Consider the following 15,447-nt stretch of genomic DNA (forward strand, 5'->3'; position numbering starts at 1 on the left):
CAGAATACATTTAGGATGTTAACATGTCTATGCCAATGCATCTCAAATGGAATCTGATTATTATTTCCAATTTTAAGCATTGTTTTACTTTTGAATACAATTATTTTCCCCTGAAAACATGTTCTGGTCTGGACTATATTTGTCATTGTTGAGACAATTGCCTTTTTTTTTCTTTTGTAAACAAAGTACAGGGGATTCCTATAGAAATCATCGAGCAATCATTCCCATTGCTCAGTGATGACATGTATATGCTAATATCTGCATTTTTGTTGTTTTTTCCCCCAGAAAAACAATAAATAAAAACACTAGACATTCAATGTTCAATTTGTATTGTCTTTTATTACAGACAATTTGGAAATATGGACATATATGAACATTTGAAAAAATCTAGTGAGAGAAACTGAAATGTTTAGCGTTGATTCCAAAGTATTAGCATTAGCTTTTGATCAATTACAAAAAAAAGAAAGATAAAAAGTGGGAATTTTCTGTGTTTAGCATCAGCATTGTTACTGGCATCCATACAGCCTGTTGATCCTCACAATGTCCCAATAGGACAAGCCCTTCCTCTGGCAGATCTGGACGTTGGGGTTGGGGATGGGGGTGATGGTGTCCCTCCCATATGCGATGGTGAAGGCTGTTCTTCCATAGTGCATGACGGAGGTGTAGTCGTAGGGAGTGTTCAGGTTGTTGGTGTCCTGCTTGTAGAAGTTGGAGGCCATCTGCTTGTTGATGTTTTCCCAGTGGATCCTGACATGGTAGTCACGGTCGCTCCTGGTCTGTTCGTGCAGGAAGCTCAGAGCGTGGTTGAGCTCGTGCTGGATGATGCCGTGGTAGAGGCAGCCCTGCCTGTTGAGAGAGACCACCTGTTTGCCTCCTGTTTTGCCCAGAGCAGAGAAACATCCGGTTCTGCTCTCTATGCTGATAAAGTCGTACTGGTTTGTACGGTAGATGAAGCGGATGCAGGTACGGCTGTGGAAGCCCTGCAAGGCGTACTCGATCTTCTGCTTCTCCATAGCAGTGAACTGATTGTTTATGAGGAAGGGAACAATCACCAAGCCGTTGGAGGCTTTCTTCCACATGCAGCTCTGGTACCAGCACTTCATGGCGTTTCTGGTTCTGGGAACCAGCAAGTCTCCTTCCAACAGGATCTCATCGCTGCCGTTGTTGGCGGTCAGAATTCTGGTGGAGACGTCGACGGTGTCTGGGACTTCTTCTTCATCTCCTTCCTCCAGGAGAGGAAGTGCCAGAGAGAGGCCGAGCAGGAGCAGCAGCAGGCAGGCTGGCAGAGGGAGTCATCTTCAGGGTCTGTCTGGAGGCTGTGGAGCTTCTGTGGATAGAGTCCCTGAAGTTTGATGTTGGATTCAGTTCAGTCCAGGGTCTTTATACTCTCCTGTGCAGGTGTTTCTGCAGGGGAATTATGGACACCATGCTATACGAAGTTAAACTGAGAGAAGGTTCACAGTATCGTTCATCAGGACGAATAGAGTAAGTTCAGAATGCAGTAAGTTCAGTTCATGTTCGCCCCAAAATATGAAGTAGTTCATGAACAATCGTTCAATGAACGTGTTCAAGCACAACACTGTAGACTGTATGACGTCCTTAGATTGGCAGCTCTCAACTCCTTAATGTGTTGTGAATCCTTCATATGCTCCATATGTCTGTTGATCGACCATTGTAAGTCAGCAGTAATGAGATGATCCTGACTCGGTCAGACACATTTGTGCGAGCCTGACTTGGATGTCAGACTGGAACGTTCCCTTTAATTGCACTTTTTCTTGTCGAAAGATGCAAGTTCCTGATTTCAGAGAACAATGGAATGCAGCATAATCAACAGTGACAATCTCCACCTGGGCAGACCAACCGTTGCTGACTGCTTTAAAAAGCATCACTAACCTTGTGCCACATTTTAATATAGCAAAGGAATGATATTTCTTGGCAAAGAGCCAAGTAAAAGTGCTTTCATTAGTTGGTCATATGATCAACCACCATTGTTTTGAATCACTCTTTGACAGATAGTAATTTAAAAGACAATTATCATGATGAAAATCTTGCGGATTATATCTCTAACTACATGAAAATTTTAGGGATTATAACTTTAAACCTCTTTTTAAGGAGTACCAAGCTTTCAACTGTAAACCCATCCACGGCATTATTATACTCACAGAGCATGTTCTCCAGAATTAGGTGCTACAAAGCTTGTGTAGGGAGGAGGTCAGGGTGGTTTATGGGTCACAAAAACAAAGGCTTCACCCAGGAGATCTCAGTTCATGGCCCGTTATTAGTCCCTGCCTCATGTTATAAACACACTTATTGTAACCCCACCCGTGATCTCCTCCTAACCCTAACCAAGTGATTTTGTTGTCTAAACCTTAACACATAGCTTTATTTAAATTTACAACATTACCCATGTGTTACACATGTGTAAAACAGCAACTATAGTGAGGCATAAAAGTTGGACATTAAGGCCTAGTCAGTACATTAACAACTGACGCCAAGGGGTCCTTACAAACAGCCAATTATGACAAGTGCTAGGAACAATTTCAATAAAGTGATTAGCCTAAAATCCAACCTAGTAAACCACCTAAAGCTGAATCAATCCATCTGATGACCAAAGAATACAAACCATGTTTAAAAAGCAGGTTTGTCTGTGGAGTCCTCCCTTCAGTGGTTTGTTCAGGCCTAGCAGTGTAGATCCCAACCCATAATCCCCCTGCAGACACACCTGCACAGGAGAGTATAAAGACCCTGGACTGAACTCAGTCCAACATCAAACTTCAAGGAGTCTCTCCACAGAAGCTCCACAGCCTCCAGACAGACCCTGAAGATGACTCCCTCTGCCAGTCTGCTGCTGCTGCTCCTGCTCGGCCTCTCTCAGGCACTTCCTCTCCAGGAGGAAGGACATGAAGAAGAAGACCCAGACAATGTTGACATCTCCACCAGAATTCTGACCGCCAACAACGGCACAGATGAGATTCTGTTGGAAGGAGACTTGCTGGCTCCCAGAACCAGAAACGCCATGAAGTGCTGGTACCAGAGCTGCATGTGGAAGAAAGCGTCCAACGGCTTGGTGATTGTCCCCTTCCTCATAAATAATCAGTTCACTGCTAATGAGAAGCAGCAGATCGAATATGCCTTGAAGGGCTTCCACAGCCGTACCTGCATCCGCTTCGTCTACCGTACAAACCAGTACGACTTTATCAGCATTGAGAGCAGAACCGGATGTTTCTCATCTCTGGGCAAAACAGGAGGCAAACAGGTGGTCTCTCTCAACAGGCAGGGCTGCCTCTACCACGGCATCATCCAGCACGAGCTCAACCACGCTCTGAGCTTCCTGCACGAACAGACCAGGAGCGACCGTGACTACCATGTCAAGATCCACTGGGAAAACATCAACAAGCAGATGGCCTCCAACTTCTACAAGCAGGACACCAACAACCTGAACACTCCCTACGACTACACCTCTGTCATGCACTATGGAAGAACAGCCTTCACCATCGCATACGGGAGGGACACCATCACCCCCATCCCCGACCCCAACGTCCAGATCGGCCAGAGGAAGGGCTTGTCCTATTGGGACATTGTGAGGATCAACAGGCTGTATGGATGCCAGTAACAATGCTGATGCTAAACGCAGCAAATTCCCACTTTTTCCCTATCTTATTTCTGTAATTACTCAAAAGGTAATGCTAATACTTTGGAATCAACGCTTAACATTTCAGTTCCTCTCACTAGATTATTTCAAATGTTCTGACAACTGAGAATATATCACTCCCCATATTCCCTGACTGTCTGTAATAAAAGATAAAACAAAAAGAACGTTTAATGTCTAGTGTTTTTATTTATTGTTTTTCTGCAACAACAAAAAAAACAAATGTACGTATTAGCATAAACATGTTATCTTTACTGCTGTTCAGTCCACACACGAGCAGCTGCAGCTTTCACATCTACAGTATATTCTCAAAACCATGAGGAAAAATTTGATGCCTGAATGGTCTTTTTTTCATGAGGAATTTTAAAAAGGAAAAACAGGACAGTAATCCTTAAGGTTTAATTCTAATCATTTTCCATTTCAGTTCATACTAAAAAGGAATACTGGAATCTTAAAAATATACTAGGTTCAACAAACAAGTTACATCAATAGCAAACCAGGAACCAGGCTGAGGTATGAAATTAAGGTTAAACTTGAAATTAAGTTCATGAAAGCCAGGCTTTCCATTTTGCTCTAAGGCTGCAGGTCTCCGACAATATACTGCACCATCAGGTTGTCCAGCTGTGGTTGTCCAGCTGTGGTTGTCCAGCATGTGGCTGTGCGACACTGGCGGCTGGTTTTGCCAGATTCAGGCTTACCTGTTATAAGTAGCTGATTCTGAAGAAAAGATGAAGGCTTTCTAGTGCGTTTTCAGTCAATGAAATGTACACACGGCAGTACATATTTCACCACTTTTCTTTGGTGACATTTTAGGGGGAAGCTGAGCTTTCCTTGCAGTCTTAGAGCAATCACCACTGCAACTTGTCCCATATCTGTTCAACATCTGTTTTGCTAGCTGGCGGGTTAGCTTGCCACTTTTGCTCGGCCAAGTACTCTACTTGTTTCTCCACGTCGTCCATTCTTGTGATTAGGGCTGAGAGTTTAGTCTCCACTGACGCGGTGGTATGACCCCCAGATCTTCAGAAATCTTTTTTAGTGCTGAGTAAATGTTACTGATATCTTGAGCTATGTCATTAGCTTGTTGCTGCTCGGGTTTGTCAGCTCCTTCTTGGCCTGGCATCATGGCGTTGGCCCTGTGCAACCTTAAGAGTCATTTAGTATCTCCACAGGCCACAGACTTAGAAAGTTTCAACATCTCTACACCCAATTTAATTAATTAACAATATGCTGGGTGGTAATATTTCTGGCGTATATGTTTAAGATTATAAAGGCAGCGGTGCAGTGCTGAGCACCCTACTCCGTGGCTTCTTCTTGCATTGTGTCACGTGACCCCCAACTTTTTTTTCAATTTGGCTGTAATTTAAAATCAGTCGTTCTTTTAATTTCAGTTTATGTTACTATTTCAATTGAATGATCTGTAATAAAGTCAGTGCAAAATAGCTCTTCTTATTTTCATATGTTTGTATGTCCATACACACACATTTGTACAAACATGCTAACCCAGTCTAGGACTCATCCACCCCAGGAAAAATAAAATGGCTGCTGTGACAGAATATAATGGTGTAAACTACTGAATAAGTTACAGGAACACTAGCAGTCTGTCAGAGAGACATCTGAGGAGCCGTTCCTTTTTTTAGCTTCACAATGAAACAGCTGTTCAGATCCTATAGCCCAGTGGGGGTGTGATGTGTGTGGGTGGGCGTTAGTTGGGGCCTTCTTCTGCTGTAACGCGAGTCACATTAGATATCAGCCTCATGGTAGAATGCAGTCTAATGTTTCTAATAGTAGTTGCTTTCTTTGGGTTTTCTTTGGTTCATGCACCCTGGGTGAATTGTAGGGTTGCAACATTTTTTTACCCAGTACTCCAGTGAGAGGCAGTCATTGAGAGTTCATCCCATCTGTTTTCATCTTCCCATGGTATCTCTCACCTGCCTGTCTGCCAACTATCTCTGCCATGAAGTTAGGAGGGGCTCCACATAGACCCTCCTCCACAACACAGCAGACAGGCAGAAAGCTGTCTCTTAAACTCTGCTCTGTTAGGCTGAGAAAAGATCTGTTCACTGTACAGTTATTTGTGGCACTAGTAGTAACTGCCATATCAATTTAGCGTATGCAACAGCAAAATACATACACTGAAAAGGTCTTGTTTTTAAACCAAAAACAGCAAAGAAGACAGAAAACTGTTATTAATGTGCGGATTGTATACCAAATAACAATATGGAGCCAAAGATTAATCTCATTTTTATGGCCCTGTCATTGATATTGCAGTCCCTCCAGATCTGCTCAGGTAAATTTGTAAATACAGATGCCTATATTTGTATTTACATTTTATAGACTGTTCTGCTGTGCCCTCTAGAGGTTACCGAAGTCAACGTCACCAAGAATTCAATGAATCCATCCATTAGCTGTACCTGAGCCAATCTCATCTGACACTGGGCGAGGGGCAGGTATACTCTGGTCAGATCACCAGCCAGTCAAAGGGCTAACAGTCTAATCAGTTCAATTAAATTGATCGCCTGGATTGGAAATGGTGATCAATCAGTGATTCAGTGCTACCCCCTTTTCTTTCCCTCATTTCCTATCAAACCTCCAGCTACACTGTCCAAATAAAGGCACAAAAAGGCTAAAAAAAAGATATTAAAAAAAACAGGTCACTGTGACATCCATGAATTGTACACACACTCACACACACACGCACACACACACACACACACACACACACATACACACACACACACACACACACACACACACACACACACACACACACACACACACACACACACACACACAAACACACACACACACACACACAGAAAATGATGATGTGATGATATTTTGTATCAAAAAGGTCAAGGGTCAACTTTAGGCAAGGCAAGGCAGCTTTATTTGTATCGCACTTTTCATACACAAGGCAGACTCAAAGTGCTTCACAGCACAACATGTCATGAATTCAAATGCATTACAGAAAGACAAAAAGAATAAAAACATAGACAATAATAAAAACAGTGTGGCCGTTGAAAGTGCAAAGATTTAGCAGAAAGCTAAGGTGAACATAAAAGTTTTCAGTCTAGTTTTAAAAGTGGTCAGAGTCGGTGAAAGTCTCACATCTTCAGGAAGTTTATTCCAGCTGTTTGTTGCATAATGACTGAAAGACGATTTCCCTTGATTTGAGTTTACTCTGCAAACCACTAACAGATTGGCCTCAGAGGAGAGCCTACTCACACTGAGCAACGAATACCCATGCATGGTCACACATTAAATGTTGCAGGACAAGGGCTTTTTTTCTTCTTAAATACGATACCAGTACCCTTAAAGTGATACCAATAATATACAGAGTACTTCATTTGATACTTTTTTCTTCTAATTCATTCAATACCCATCATTTGAATACACCGTGCTTTAATTCACCATACCACACACATTTTGGCTGACGGTGCACAGGGGTTCTGTACCTGAACGTGTCCCCTACACGATCCTGGAAGTAAATGCAGTTGTCTGTATCAACCCTCATTAGGTCTCCACTGTTGAAGTAAAGATCTCCTTTCTTGAGAACATTACGAAGTCTTTTTCTCTCTGTTTGTTCTTCATTCTGAGCGTAGCCGACGAACGGGGCAATGTCTGTGATCTTCGACACCAACAGTCCTGTCTCACCTGAGAGAAAATGACATCTATCAATGCACTTCTTGCCCCATCATCAGCAAATATTTCCTGTCTAAAAGATTCAGGTGTAATACTAAACGGCATGGTGCAAACAAGAGGGATAGAAATCTTTATCAAGTTTAAGCAGGCGTTTCACACCTTTGGGTGACTTCAGGCAGAGGCCGTTAGCGTCTCGAATCGGTTCATCCTGCTCTGTGTCGTACTTAATCAGAGTGAAGGGAAACAGCGTCTACAGGAATAAATAAAGACATCAGTGTTGCATCAGGTCCCCAATACATCCTTATACCAACAGCAGAATAAAACATGTAATTCACACATTATTAATTGACGTACTGTAGTGCTACCACCAGTCTATGTAAAGTCACATGAAGTGATGCAGCGCTGGAAGCTTTAATTTTGAAGAAGCAGGAGAAGTGCAAAAAAAGTGGCATTTATAAACAAAAGGTTTACTGAGACAAAGTGAGGACAAAAAATGAAGCCCAGAATTTAAGTGAAACTAAACGGAGACAAAAGTGAAATCTGCGACCTCACAGTATGCTGCCACGCCTTTTATTTCCCTCTTACTCCAGTGATTTAGCTTCTAGGCCTCACCTGACTGAACCTACCACCTGCCCAGGTGAGTATAGGGTGAGCTAAAGTGAGCTAGCAACCTACACGCACAGAATCATGAAGATGCCATCAATGCAATATTAGTTACTGCTGACATTACAATTCATCCATGAGCACCTCAAATACTAGAATTTACTGCAGAACTATTTTGCCTCTGTTCCTGCATCTTAAAGTGTAATTCCGGCGCAAAATCATCCCATGGTCTTTTTCGACACTTACATACATCAAATAAGCCATCGAGACAGTTTTTTTTCCTGTAACAACTATTAACAGTCGCTAACAGCCGGACGTGGCTAACATTGATTTAGCTCTGGGCAGTGAGGTGAAGGCACTAAAACAGCTTTTTTAACCACTAATACTGCTCAAAATAACACCAAACCTCTGCAGTAGCATGAGAAGCGTCCCGACACATAAAACGAAGCACCAATGAGCTCCTTCCTTTTGGATTGCATTTGGTAATCAACTTGATATCACACTAACGGCATTGTAAGTATTTGCTGTAGGAAACAAATAGTGGAAATCAGAGCCAAAGTGTTATTTGAGGTAATTTGGGCTACCCGTGAGTTTAAACTTTAGTAAACCCATCAGATTGTTGTCATGTTTTGTAGTCTTATGATGCTATGAGTTACCTCTTTCTATGGCTCCACAAAGTCCCATCAGAAAGCCGGCACTGTGGTAAAGAGGCAGGTGCACGTAGATAATATCGTCTGAGCGTATGCCAGAAACAGACTGTAAAAAAGATGCCAACCATAGCCTCTCGTGGTTAACTATAGCTGCCTTGGGAAGACCTAAAAACATTTGGAGCAGACATAGAAGATTTTTACTGTCCTACTTCAGCAGCTCAAGGCCTGAAAAACCAAAATGCATATTAAAAGTGAGCGTCAGATGAGTCTGTCAGATTACCTGTGGTTCCTGAGGTGTAGATGTACAGAGCAGGACTCTTAAGGTGAACGTTGGCCCTCAGCTGAGGCGACAGAGGCTGGTCTGAGGCCTGCTGGATTTTATCAGAGAGGCTTTCAATGCCCTCCACATCGCAGTCCTCACTCAGGATAAAGACACGGACGCCCTGCTGTTTCAAGGTGGGCAACACCTCCTCTACTGCTCCCCGCAAGTCTGAGAGAGATAAAAAGACAGAAGGTTCATGGAGGTCAGTACAGTGACAATAACAATGGGGGAAAAATCAAAACAGGTGAGGAGAATCATGGGAATTAAGCCTATAAAAGCTGCTGTTGGTGTGTATATAGAATTGAGCTAATAATAAGAAAAGAATAATAACATACACCTTTGACAGGAAATATATTTTGAAAAATACAAAAAAAACTTTCTGTTTAAAAAGAGGGTAATTTCATGCCACAGTGTTTGACTAAAAGAGCATCCCCAACAAAGATGGTGTGTTGTTTCATCTGTGATGTGACTAAAGGAGAGGCTTTGAGATGAACCTGCCACATGGGGAATTATATCTTCTCTCTGACCGACAGAGAGGGACTGAGAGCAGGGGACAAACACACCAACAGACCACTGATGAGAAAAACCTCCAGTGACTCAACAACAGCGATCTTAAGGTGCCTCCCAGTGCATAGCAACGGCTGCTCAGGCACGTTCTCCGTTTGGGGGCGGGGCTTAAGGTCCCGCGCAGTGCATAGCAACGGTTGCTAAGGCACGAACTCAAATTGGGGGCGGGGCTTAGCGGTTCCATTCGAGGCTTTATGACGACATAAAGCAAGGGTTTCTAAGTTGCCTTTGGTTGATCTATAATACACACACACATTTCTGAGTTACCACACAGACCTACATGAGAACAAAGCTAAAACATTTGCAAAGGAAAGCCAAAAGACAATCCATCATAATACAGTGATGGATGGATCAAGAGATTCACAGACAGAGGAGATGCCAAAGATTGGAGTGGACCTTTTACGTCCACTGGTTGAATCTTTTTACGAAAGGATCACAGAGGAGCAGTGGGGATTGTTGAGAAAAGGCACAGCGGATGATGCCACAAAAATCCTGTTGGCAGAGCTGTTTCTGGACCTAACGAGGCTACTGTCAGAATTAATTTTGGCAAAAACAAGCAAGAAAGAAGTCATTTCTCAAGAGAAGGTTCTGTCCTGTCTGGGCAACACAGTCCCTTTGACCTTCGGAGATTTACAGGACGTAATAGACCCAGACCGCTGTGCCGGCTCAGACAGGTTGTCAAAAGCACTTTCTGATGCGATTGCTGAAAAAGTCAACTCGGTCAACAAGTACTCTTTGGATCATGATGACCATGTGACTGCCCCCAACAAACTGAATGTCTTGGTCAATGAAGCCTGCAATATGCTCAAATCATTCATTGGAAAGATGAATGTTCGATGCCCACCTCGACCACGTAGGCCGAGAACAAGAGAACAAGAACAGAGAACAAGTCAGGACAACACTGTGAAGGATCAGGAGGAGTGCAGGGGGGATCCCTGTGCAACAGGAACCTCTGAAGATGTCTTCAGAGGGTCGCGGGACAGCGTTGTGGATCCAACAACTCAAGCTATCCAGGATAAAATCCGGGAAGAGGTTGAAAAAATCTCAGAACCTCTTCTGGAAGACTTGACTGACTCGGAGTATAAACAGATGCAAACTGCCTTGTCCCCGGACATTGAAAACATCACAGATGCGATCGCACCATTGATAAAAAATAGTCTGGAAGAGGGGGATTCTGCAGGCATCAACCCAGAACACACAGAGAATCAGCTCTTGAATGGAGGGAAGACCGAGGCAAATAATTTTTGGGACAGACTGTACACCAAAATTTTCATTTGTCGCACTGCGCAAGATGCAAAGCCCAAATGCAACTCTGACATCGAAGCTGAGAGCAAGGATTCAATGAAGTCCTTAATCGATGGTGTTGATGCCATGCTTGGGACGGAGATGGGTACAAGACAACAAGATGGGAAATCCCTGACATCCACAGAACTCACCGAACTCCTCGTGGAAAACGCCACAAGGAAACCCAACATTGACTCGGGAGAAGTTCTGCGCGTTTCCCCGTCACCTAATGTCTTATTTGGTGATATACGGCGTAAGGCGTCACAATGTTTGGGATTGATTAAGTGGTGGCAGACCACTCAAGCTGAAGACCACAGTGAGGATGTGTTTAGAAAGGCTAGAGAGTCAGTGACACCAACAACCTCAGACAGGAAGTCAGTGACACCAACAACTTCAGACACAAAGTCAGTGACACCAACAGACTTATTCAGGGAGTCAGTGACACCAACAACCTCAGACAGGAAGTCAGCGACACCAACAACCTCAAATAGGAAGTCAGTGATACCATCAAAATTAGACAGGAGGTCAGCGACACCAACAGACATATTCAGGAAGTCAACGACACCAACAGACTTATTGAGGAGGTCAGCGACACCAACAGACTTATTGAGGAGGTCAGCGACACCAACAACCTCAGACATGAAGTCAGTGACACCAACAACCTCAGACAGGAAGTCAGCGACACCAACAACCTCAAATTGGAAGTCAGTGATACCATCAAAATTAGACAGGAAGTCAGCGACACCAACAGACATATTCAGGCAGTCAACGACACCAACAGACTTATTGAGGAGGTCAGCGACACCAACAACCTCAGACAGGAAGTCAGCGACACCAACAACCTCAGATAGGAAGTCAGAGACACCCTCAAAATTAGACAGGAAGTCAGCGACACCAACAGACTTATACAGGAAGTCAGCAACACCAACAACCTCAGACATGAAGTCAGCGACACCAACAACCTCAAATTGGAAGTCAGTGATACCATCAAAATTAGACAGGAAGTCAGCGACACCAACAGACATATTGAGGAGGTCAGCGACACCAACAACCTCAGACAGGAAGTCAGCGACACCCTCAAAATTAGACAGGAAGTCAGTGACACCAACAGACTTATACAGGAAGTCAGCAACACCAACAACCTCAGACATGAAGTCAGTGACACCAACAACCTCAGACAGGAAGTCAGCGACACCAACAACCTCAACTTGGAAGTCAGTGATACCATCAAAATTAGACAGGAGGTCAGCGACACCAACAGACATATTCAGGAAGTCAACGACACCAACAGACTTATTGAGGAGGTCAGCGACACCAACAACCTCAGACAGGAAGTCAGCGACACCAACAACCTCAGATAGGAAGTCAGTGACACCCTCAAAATTAGACAGGAAGTCAGCGACACCAACAGACTTATACAGGAAGTCAGCAACACCAACAACCTCAGACATGAAGTCAGTGACACCAACAACCTCAGACAGGAAGTCAGCTACACCAACAACCTCAGACATGAAGTCAGTGACACCAACAACCTCAGACAGGAAGTCAGCGACACCAACAACCTCAGATAGGAAGTCAGTGATACTATCAAAATTAGACAGGAAGTCAGCGACACCAACAACCTCATACAGGAAGTCAGTGACACCAACAGCCTCAGACAGGAAGTCAGCGACACCAACAACCTCAGACAGGAAGTCAGCGACACCAACAACATCAGACACTCACAGTCTGACGGCAAAAACTAGTTCAGTTGCACGCAAGAAAATGTCTGTCATGATACTTGAGGATAAGCTGCTTTCAAGGCTAGTCAACAAATCAAAGGTGAGCCACAACGTGAGAATCGAGGAGACCGCCATAAAGCGCCTGTTTGACAACATATGGGCTGAAATCAAAGGAGAAGATTTTGAAATCACCCCGGACACCTTCAAAACCCTGGACAAGTCTATTTTCAAGAAACTGTGCAAAGAGTGGGGATGTGCAGAAGCTGTGCTGGTTAGAATTATGCTAGAGGAACCAGCAGTTGAAGACTACATTGTCTCCTCTTTCAAAGACCACCTGATGAGCCCACCAAAGGGCAGCGGCATTGGCAGGTTCTTCTCATCTGCGGAACGAAGCATGTCCAAGGCCGCCACCTGCACCCGCCGGCTGTGGAACATGTGTTTCCCCTGAATTGGGGAACTCAGAGACCAGTGATTGGTCTCTTTAAGAGAGGGACCAGTGAGTGGTTTCTTTAGGACAGAGACCAGTTAGTGGTTTCTTTAGGACAGAGACCAGTGATTGGCCTCTTTAAGAGAGGGGCCAGTGAGTGGTTTCTTTAGGACAGAGACCAGTTAGTGGTTTCTTTAGGACAGAGACCAGTTAGTGGACTCTTTAGAATAGGCAAGTAAAAAAGGAGTAATCCAATAAAAGTGCCGATTATTAATTCATTTGTTTTCAGAGCTGTAAATATTCAACTGGGGTTGAGTTCTGCTGATCCAGTTTTACTCAGGTCAAAGGGTTAATGTAGTGAATTCAAAGAAATATACTGTTGCCACCATATTCCATCATGGGAAAACCACCTTTCTAGCGTTAAAGTATTTCTAAAGTCCTATTTGGACGGGATTAGCACGTGTGGTAAAATAGTCTTACCTCAGGACGCCTGTGATATAATAGTGGTTTGTCCACCAGAGAGAACTGATACGTTGATTGTTTTTAGTTTGTATCTTGGTCACAGTAGCTGTTCTTTTTTTTTTTTTTAAATGTAAGGGTTTCATATCAAGATTCTTTGTTCATGTTATGAATAAATGTTTAGAGAAATGTCTTTAATGTCCGACCTAAATATCAATATCAGCCTGAATAATCCAGTATTGATCAGGCTATAATGCAAGGCAAGGCAGGTTTGTATAGCACCTTTCAACAACAAGGTAATGCAAAGTGCTATAGAATAAACATTAAACGCATTGGAAAGAAACACATACTAGATAAAATACTTTAAAATTAAAATTAAACCAAGAATATCAAAGTAATAGAAGTTACACTCCAGAATAAGCAATTAATAAAATGTTTGGTTTACTGAAAGGCAGCGGCAAACACAAAAGTCTTCAGTCTTGATTTAAACAGCTGACAGTTGTAGCAGACATGCAGTTTTCTTGAAGTTTGTTCCAGACATGTGGTGCATGAAAAACTGAACAAAGAATGCAAAGAACATATTCGCAGCAGGATACAAACCAAATCACTGATAAAATCCATTAAAGAGCAATATTTCGTTAATGCATTAGACTCCTGGAAGCTGGCATCTGACATTTTATATACAACTTTATGTGACAATATTAATGACTTAGAGGTGTTGAAAACCATTGCCATCTAGGCACTTTCCCATCCTATTGACGTCAGACGAATAAATAATGGAAAAAAACATTTTATTTAACCAGAAAAAGTCCCATTGAGTTACAGTTACCATTCTCTCAGGGAGTCCTGGCCAAGACAGGTGGCAAAAAAAGTTTAAAAATACACAAAAGACAGGACAAAGGGCACACACTACACACACTTGGACGCAATACATTACACTTAATATGACAAATAACAAGCTAATCCAAAAATTACAGCTGAAAGGGCATCAAGTTAAAAGCAGTTACACTGTTCAGTCAGAGTTGATTTTAAAGGTTTTTATAAGTGTTGAAAAGTGGGAGTGATTTTTGATTCATGGTGGTTTGGAGTTCATTCCAGACATTTGGTGCAAATGAGGAAAAGGCTGTTGCACCAAGTTTTGTTCTCATGAGAACACGAATACAGGATAAACATACTGTAGAAACAGTCTTACCAGGACCAGCGACCAGGACCTTGGCTTCACAGCAGGAGAAGCAGTGCAGCAGAGACTGGGATCTGATGTTGTAGTTCAGTAAAGAAGCGTTGCATCCCAGCTTGGTCAATGCGAGCCAGGTCCACACAAAGTGAGGCTCGTTGCCCAGGAAGAGGGCCACCGTGTCCCCCTCCTTCAGGTGGACCAGCGTGGACAGAGCTCTGGCCACTTTGTTGCTCTCTTTGTCGGCTTGGCTGTAAGTGTAGGAGCTCTCATCGAAAAGTATGAACTTATTATGCGGCTGCTTCGCCACTTCGTCCAGAAAACAATCCAAAATGCTGTAAAAGGGTTTCTTCTGGGAGAATTTCCTTATGCGTAAAGCAATTTTAATTACAGCAAATGTGTAACTTAAATCATAGATAAAATAAGGGTTTTTCAAGTAAAGCAATAACGGTACAATTGCCACACCTGCGAGAGCGCTGTATAGAATATATGCAATCATTATAAATGTGAAGACAAGTGTCAGTTCTGCTGCCAAAACACTCCTGAAATGTTCAGCTTCCAGGCACACAACAGTTACTCAGTGTTGCTTACGCCTCTTGAACTTTGTCCGCCCTTTTCCTCTGGTGAAACATGAGCTTTCTATGATTACCTAACCCATTATTATGCTTGTGCTGATGCCTGGAAAGTCTTTGGAGTCTTAGTTCATCTTCACCTCTTTACAGAAAACCTACTGTCGATTATGACCCTCGGTCCGCCCCGTAGTTTGGGCAATCAGGAAACATCATAGATTATTATTATTTTTATGTCCACAATTTAAGTTATATACAATATGAAGAACCGAGCGAGTGACATCAATAGCACAAAATAAAAATACATAACTACATTACTAGTCAAAGATAAATAATAACACATGCATAGAAATAAAATACTAAAGTGGCCAGTTGGGAAA

General features: G+C 43.0%; 2 protein-coding genes and 1 pseudogene across 3 annotated transcripts; 1 reads left to right on the forward strand and 2 right to left on the reverse strand.

The window, feature by feature from the left end:
• Positions 1-506: 506 nt before the first annotated feature.
• Positions 507-1,296, reverse strand: LOC310948829 (high choriolytic enzyme 1-like; annotated as a pseudogene). Its single transcript has one exon. The product of its transcript is annotated as a high choriolytic enzyme 1-like (transcript).
• Positions 1,297-2,824: 1,528 nt separating this feature from the next.
• Positions 2,825-3,613, forward strand: LOC310948824 (high choriolytic enzyme 1-like; the record flags this gene model as incomplete). The annotated part of the gene is made up of 1 exon (XM_083916074.1): positions 2,825-3,613. One exon carries the CDS (start codon positions 2,825-2,827, stop codon positions 3,611-3,613), a length of 789 nt encoding a protein of 262 aa, XP_083772200.1.
• A 609-nt stretch (positions 3,614-4,222) lies between these two features.
• On the reverse strand, positions 4,223-14,997 carry LOC310948274 (long-chain fatty acid transport protein 2-like; the record flags this gene model as incomplete). The annotated part of the gene is made up of 7 exons (XM_083915342.1): positions 4,223-4,322; positions 7,105-7,303; positions 7,451-7,541; positions 8,402-8,418; positions 8,551-8,709; positions 8,825-9,034; positions 14,517-14,997. The coding sequence occupies 7 exons, from the start codon at positions 14,995-14,997 to the stop codon at positions 4,223-4,225; spliced, it is 1,257 nt and encodes a 418-aa protein (XP_083771468.1).
• Positions 14,998-15,447: the final 450 nt, after the last annotated feature.

Source organism: Echiichthys vipera (genome assembly GCF_963691815.1).
Source record: "Echiichthys vipera genome assembly, chromosome: 1".
In the NCBI taxonomy this organism is placed as follows: domain Eukaryota; kingdom Metazoa; phylum Chordata; class Actinopteri; order Perciformes; family Trachinidae; genus Echiichthys; species Echiichthys vipera.